This window comes from Triticum urartu, chromosome 2 (assembly GCF_003073215.2).
Source record: "Triticum urartu cultivar G1812 chromosome 2, Tu2.1, whole genome shotgun sequence".
NCBI lineage: Eukaryota > Viridiplantae > Streptophyta > Magnoliopsida > Poales > Poaceae > Triticum > Triticum urartu.
In genome coordinates, this window is record NC_053023.1 from 687867092 (window position 1) to 687874507 (window position 7416).

A 7416-nucleotide genomic window follows, 5' to 3' on the forward strand; every position below is an offset into this window, starting at 1 on the left:
GTTGGGTTGACATGGATCAAGACTGGGATTTGTCACTCCGTATGACGGAGAGGTATCGCTGGGCCCACTCGGTAATGCATCATCATAATGAGCTCAAAGTGACCAAGTGTCTGGTCACGGGATCATGCATTACGGTACGAGTAAAGTGACTTGCCGGTAACGAGATTGAACGAGGTATTGGGATACCGACGATCGAATCTCGGGCAAGTAACATATCGATTGACAAAGGGAATTGCATACGGGGTTGATTGAATCCTCGACATCGTGGTTCATCCGATGAGATCATCGTGGAGCATGTGGGAGCCAACATGGGTATCCAGATCCCGTTGTTGGTTATTGACCGGAGAGTCGTCTCGGTCATGTCTGCTTGTCTCCCGAACCCGTAGGGTCTACACACTTAAGGTTCGGTGACGCTAGGGTTGTGAAGATATGAATATGCAGTAACCCGAATGTTGTTCGGAGTCCCGGATGAGATCCCGGATGTCACGAGGAGTTCCAGAATGGTCCGGACGTAAAGAATTATATATAGGAAGTGCTGTTTCGGCCATCGGGACAAGTTTCGGGGTCATCGGTATTGTACTGGGACCACCGGAAGGGTCCCGGGGGTCCACCGGGTGGGGCCACCTATCCCGGGGGGCCCATGGGCTGAAGTGGGAGGGAACCCAGCCCATAGTGGGCTGGGGCGCCACCCCCCTAGGGCCCATGCGGCTAGGGTTGGGGGGAAACCCTAAAGGGGGGCGCCCCCTTGCTTGGGGGGCAAGCCCCCCACCCTAGGCCGCCGCCCCCCCTAGTAGATGCCATCTACTAGGGCCGGCGCCCCCCTGGCACCCCTATATATAGTGGGGGAGAGGAGGGACTCCATACCCCAGCCCCTGGCGCCTCCCTCTCTCCCCGTTACGTCTCTCCCTCGTAGTATAGGCGAAGCCCTGCTACTGTGACGCCCTGCATCCACCACCACGCCGTCGTGCTGCTGGATCTTCGTCAACCTCTCCTTCGCCCTTGCTGGATCAAGAAGGAGGAGACATCTCCCGTCCCGTACGTGTGTTGAACGCGGAGGTGCCGTCCGTTCGGCGCTTGGTCATCGGTGATTTGGATCACGTCGTGTTCGACTACATCATCACCGTTCTTTGAACGCTTCCGTGCGCGATCTACAAAGGTATGTAGATGCATGCGATGACTCGTTGCTAGATGAACTCCTAGATGATCTTGGTGAAACGAGTAGGAAAATTTTTGTTTTCTGCAACGTTCCCCAACATAAAAAAGCCTAAAATCCACTAGTATTGCCTCTAAGAAAGCCTTAAAAGTCCACTATTATTGACAATCAAAATATGATCTGAACTATAAGGAGTCCAATTTTTCAACAGCTCGTCTATTTCCTCGCCGCTCCTCGTACACGGGCGTTTTCGGGGTTCGGTTTCACCATCGAACAGATCCTTCCGTTTCCTCCACGGGTCATCATCGCGAACCACCTTCGATGTCCCATGAACACGGTTTTCGAAGACCCGGGATCTCTATCTAGCTGGCGATACGTTGTGTCATCCATGCACCTTACGCATCCAGAAAATCCGTGGACTACCTGCCCCGCGAGATATTCGTAACCGAGATAGCCGTGCACCGTCGTGAGCAGTGCGGCTCTCATAGGGAAATATTCTTTCTCTGCAGCGTCCCACGTATTGGCTGACGTTTTCCACAGCGTGTCTAGCTCCTCCTTCAGCAGCCCCAGATACAGATTGATGTCGTTCCCTGGTTGTTTCAGCCCTTCAATTAGCATACTCATGTGAATGTACTTCCTCTTCATGCACAACCAGGGGGAAGGTTGTACATCCACACAAACATAGGCCAGGTGCTATGTGTGCTTCTCTGGCTGCCAAACGGATTGACTCCATCGGTGCTCGCGCCCAGCACGATGTTCCTTGGATCCTTCCCAAATTCTGGGTATTCGAAGTTCAACGCTTGCCACTGGCTCGCATTCTTAGGGTGACTCAGCATCTTGTCTTTTTTATTTATCTCCGGATCATTTCCGTCATCTTCCCGCTTCTTCTCCTCCCTATCTGCATGCCAACGCAGGAGCTTTGCTACCTTAGGGTCCGCGAAATACCGCTGCAGACGAGGAGTGATTGGAAAGTACCACACCGATTTTCGAGGAGCTTTCTTCCTCTTCTTGTATCGAGTGACGCCGCACACCGGACATATGATAGACTCCGCCTGCTTGTCCCGATAAATGATACAATTGTTCATGCACACATGGTATTTCACGTGGGGTAAATCCAGAGGACACACGATTTTCTTCGCCTCCTCGAAACTGGTCGGGCACTTGTTCCCCTTGGGAAGACGTTCGTGCCAGAATGACATGTTCTCGTCGAAGCATGCGTCGGTCATTTTGTGTTTTACCTTCATCTCCAGAGCCATGAGCGTTACTTTCAGGCGGGTATCCTCGGGCCTGCATCCTTCATACAATGGAGTAATCGCATCTATCTCCAGTTGATCCAGCTTGGCTTTCTCTCGGGCGGCAGCTCTTGCGTTATCCGTCTGCTTGAGAAGCAGCTCTTGAATATGAGGGTCCTGCACCCAGCCTCCATCGTCGTCTGCTCCGGCATCTTCATCTTCATGATCATGCCCTTCGTCTTGATCTTCCTCATCATCATGTACGACATCTTCTACATGATGACTGTGTACAGCATCACCGTCGTGATCATGTCCTGGAGATTCTTCGTCTTCTCGCCCGCCCTCGCCGTGGTGGTACTTGTCTTGTTGCCCTTCCTCATTTCTTGCCCGGCCCCCATGGACGACTTCATAGTCATCTTCATCACCTTGCCACCGATAGCCATTCATGAAACCACGCAAGAGCAGGTGGTCCCGCACCTGCCCAGAATCCGGGTCCGCAATAAGGCTCTTCAGCTTGCATCTTTGACACGGACAACTTATCTCCGTCTCGTTCTTTTGAAGCATCTCGGCCTTCGCGGAGCTCAAAAACCTATTCACGATGCCTTCAGTCATCGTGCGGACCATGGTCGCCTGCGGGGTAGAGCAAAACGATATTATAGAATCAAGAAAAAATTTGGCATGACCTTCCCTAAAAATGGGACCAAAAAAATGCATAGTGCCAAAATTCTCGCCGAAACGGAAATGAATCCGGCAAAATATTGGCAACTATCGCATTTCAAATACTGGTACCTTCAAACACAAACATATATGCAACACCACAAACACATGCAACACCACAAACATACATAGATCTAGCTAGGCCACAAAAAGTGCATGTGCACGTTGTTGGAGCGAGCTAGGGAGAAAAAAAATAGATCTACATCATGAAGATAGCTTTCCCCTTACTTACCTATCAAAAAAAGGTAATTTCACCACTTAATTTTGATGAATCTATGGTGGAAATGAGGTGAGGAGGAGGAGATGGCCGAAAGCTTGGAGAAGGAGGTGGAGGGAATAAAGTGGGGAAAGTGAGTGGGTAGGTGTGGGGCTGTCCAAAATATCTTGTTAGGGTCCCAGGTTACTAATGATGCACCACCAGCAAATGCGCCATTAATAACCCTGGTTACTAAGGCGCACCTGCAGGTGGTGGCCATTAGTAGTTTTGCAAAAAAGTAAAAAAAAATAAATATATATACTAATAGCGCACTGGGTAATAGTGCGTCATTACTAGTTTAAACTAGTAATGGCGCACTGTGAAACGATGCGCCATTAGTAGTTTTGCAAAAAAAAAGAATAAAAAAAATGGCGCACTTCGACCTGATGCGCCATTAGTATGTATGGAAAAATGGAAAAAAAAAATAATTTAATACTAGTGGCGCACCCTGTTTCTGGTGCGCCATTAGTGTCTTCCACACTAATGGCGCATCACCAACCGATGCGTCATTAGTATATAGTAATGGCGCACTGCTTCCATGGTGCGTCATTAGTATCAATCCTATCTATAGCCCTTTTCCTAGTAGTGTCGCCTCGGCCTGACTCGCAAGAAACTGCTGATCTGAGCGTCTCCAGCAAGCCAGCCCCAAAGGTGCTTTAAAAAACGTGTGATGCAGGCCCAACAGTGAAACCAGGTAATCAAACAGTTTTTTCCTTCCCGCACGGACCTGATTGAGCCTCATGCAGACAATCAAACACACCCTAAGTATGGGAGGTGTATCCCTGTACCTGCACGGCACGCCGCAATGACGAGATATACAGAAATCAAGAATGCGAAATGCACCCCGCAACCTTCATGTCAAGATGATAATACTGCAAGGCATGAAGCAGCATGACCACGCAAACGGCCGGAAGCATTCCGTAGTTATGGAATGCAACCTTTGTTCTGATCGATGGCTCCTGATCGAATGAACCCGTCCTCTGATCCTCGTACAGCATATACACGCATGTGAGGTAGCACATCTGTCTGCCGCCATGCGTCGCCGATGTCGCTTCCATGAACTGCTTTGGACCCTCGGCAATTCAGCCGACCAAAAGAGAGGGACATTGCGTGTGGGAAGCACCCACAATGTGCTCCGGCCCTTGCTTCTCTTTTTAAAAGGAAAAAACCAACAGTTCGATCTGCGGTGTAAGAGTGTAGACGCTACCGAACTTTTAGGGGTCTTTGATTTAAAGGATTTCCGTGGGAACTTTAGGGGATCAGTGTCCTTAATATATGTCCTATGTTGTTTGTATGATTCGCATTATTACTATTTTCTATGTTGTTTGTCTGGTTCGCATGATTGAATCCCTTAGAAATTTTCCATGAGGAATTCGTTGCAATATCTCATATCAAAATTTACATCCACTCAAACATATTTACAAATAATTTTGTGTCTTTTCTACGGTGCAATCAAACACACTTCAACGCAAACAAAAGCATGTACGAATCAAAGAGGCCCTTAAGGCATGCCAATGCAATCTTGTGCTTTTTTCATTCCCGCTTTGTTTGTAATCATGCGAAACATAGAGGCCCTTAGGGCATCTCTAATCGAACTCTAAAAAAAGGCTAACTCCTCAAAGAAAAAAGTTCTGAAGAGTTAAGTCACACGTAGCCGAACCCTCAAGACGTTAACTTCTCAAAAAATTGAGACTTAAGCCCCAAAATATTTCACCCTCTCTCACTTTTGAGCAGCCATCGGCGCATGTGCGATGATTCCTTCTTAAAGGCGTAGCCTAGAAGTTGTGTTTTTTTATTTCTGATGTGTCTTGTAACATAGGGTTAGTGATTATCTAGGAGAGTTATTGTCGCGAGGTATGCCGCCTCAGGGTTTGTTTTCTACTTTATTTCCGGGTTGAGGTTGTTCGTCTGCTGGATTTAGCATTATTAATAATATATGATTGTGTACATCGTTCTGATGCAGAGCTCGGAGTTGTCCTCCTTTTCAAAAAAGAAAATAGTTGTCGAAAAGTCACACTCCTAATATATCATCCATGTTGGAAAACTCTAGGAAAAGATTCATTGTGTTCGGCATGTTTGCTCACATCATAATTGAAGTCAATTGTTTCTCATGGCTAACACCAAGGGGACAACCTAGAATTATAAAGAAATATTTGGCATCTTTTATGGTATTTGCAAGAGGAGAAGTTATCTCATTCTGAATCTTATGGCCCAAATAGTTGTGATTACTATTCTGAATGTGGCTAATATGGTCTTGCACTTTCTCCACATGTAGTTTACAATAGACCAACCATTTTCTACCACACACCTCTCTTTTACTCTTAACTTTCTTGAGTAATATAAGCTTGTGAAAAATGTCTAGAAGTATTATTTGAAGGAAACAAGATATTCCCTTGTAGGCCCTTTTTCAACTAGAATGTCTGTAGATTGCCGGCCACAGTTACACACAGTTACTACGTACCGGAATTAATCAGAACGAAATACAGTTATGTGGCAGAGACAGAGGAGGGAGGAGGAGGGGATCCACTGCTTGCTTCAGTTGTGTCGCCGGCAGTTTGCTCGGACCTCGCCGGGCTGGTTGAGCGCGCTCATCCTCAGCATGGAGCTCACGAACGCCCTGAAGAAGGCGTCCTGCCGCGCCGCGTACAGCGCCACGAACCGCCGCGTCTTGGGGTGCGTCAGCAGCACCTCGTCGGAGGACAGCAGCCCGCGGCCGCTCTGCAGCATCCGGTAGTAGGCGTTGTCGAAGGTGGCGGACGTGGAGTCCATCCCCGACCCGGCGCCCCGGGCCGTGTTGTTGGCCGGGCACGCCCTGCGCAGCGCGGCCGCGAAGGACGGGTTCAGCGCCGGGTCCACGTCGGCGCCGGGCCGGAAGCCGTGGATGCGGCCCTGGAAGGAGGAGCAGTGCGCGAACCCCAGCGTGTGGCCGCCGGAGAGCACCACCAGGTCCTTGACCGACATCCCCAGCGCGTGGAACGCCTGCCTGAGCTGGTCGAAGCTGGCCCCGGGCCCCGGCAGCAAAGAGGTGGTGTCGCTGGCCAGCGACACCCGCCCGTCCCCGCGCCCCAGCAGCGGCAACCAGGACGGGCCGCCGGAGAGCGCGACGGCGTCCCTGGCGGCGAGCGCGAGGATGTCGGCGCAGGAGACGACGCCCGGGCACATGGCTTCCACGGCCTGCTTGGCGTTGTCGACGACGAAGAAGGCGTGCAGCGAGGCGTTGGGCGGGCCGTCCTTCTCCGCGGTGTTGCCGGCCGTGGAGTCGATGAGGACGGAGGCGTCGCAGCCCCGGACGAAGCAGTCGTGGAAATGCAGGCGGAGCAGGCCGGCCGGCACGGTGCGGTCCTTGGCCACGGCCTGCCGGACCGCCGCCGCCACGGCCGCCTCCGCCCTCGGGCAGCTCTGCCGGTAGTGGTCCAGGCTCAGGGCATCACCGCCGCCCAGGCTCACTATAGCTAGCGCTAGAAGCACTGAGCCGAGCGGCGCCCGTGGCCAGGTGCGGCAGCGATCAGGATGCAGCTGCGGCGCCATTAAGTGTGCTGGCTAGTCTGACCAGCTGCTGCTGCATGTGTCTGGCAGAGAGGGTGAGCTAGCTAGGAGGATATATCCGATCGCCGCCGCATGGTGGTGGCCTAATCGAACAATCAATGAACCAAATCTGTGAGTGCAACGCATGCATGTGATGTATGCCCAGCCAAGCTATCTATCTGGGCTGTGGTACTCCAAGTGGTATGTATACAAGAGAGGCTGGGTGCAATGCGTGGGTACATCAGATAGGCCGGCAGTATGGACACAATGCGTGGGTACATCGCAGTAGTCAAAGGCACAACCATCTGTTGCAACAGCTACATTTACAACCACGAAAAAAAACAGGTACATTAACAGGTCATTTTCATTCAATGGTGAAATCTGAAGGATTTTTACATTTGTCACCACGACCGCGCTCACTATCATTGTCAATTACCATTCTTACAATTGGGGGCTGGTTACAAATAAGTACTCCCTCTGTTCAGAATTACTTATCTCGGATATATGTATCTAGAACTAAAATACATCTAGAT

The 7416-nt window shown here is 50.5% G+C and overlaps 1 protein-coding gene across 1 annotated transcript; it reads right to left on the minus strand.

Moving 5' to 3' along the window:
- Positions 1-5703: 5703 nt before the first annotated feature.
- LOC125534111 (peroxidase 64) lies at positions 5704-7079 on the minus strand. Its single transcript, XM_048697408.1, has one exon. The coding sequence runs from the start codon at positions 6884-6886 to the stop codon at positions 5894-5896; it is 993 nt and encodes a 330-aa protein (XP_048553365.1). The 5' UTR covers positions 6887-7079; the 3' UTR covers positions 5704-5893.
- Between the last annotated feature and the right edge of the window lie 337 nt (positions 7080-7416).

Coding starts and splice junctions, on each gene's coding strand:
- LOC125534111 (XM_048697408.1), bottom strand. CDS start 6,886: ATGGCGCCGCAGCTGCATCCTGATCGCTGCCGCACCTGGCCACGGGCG.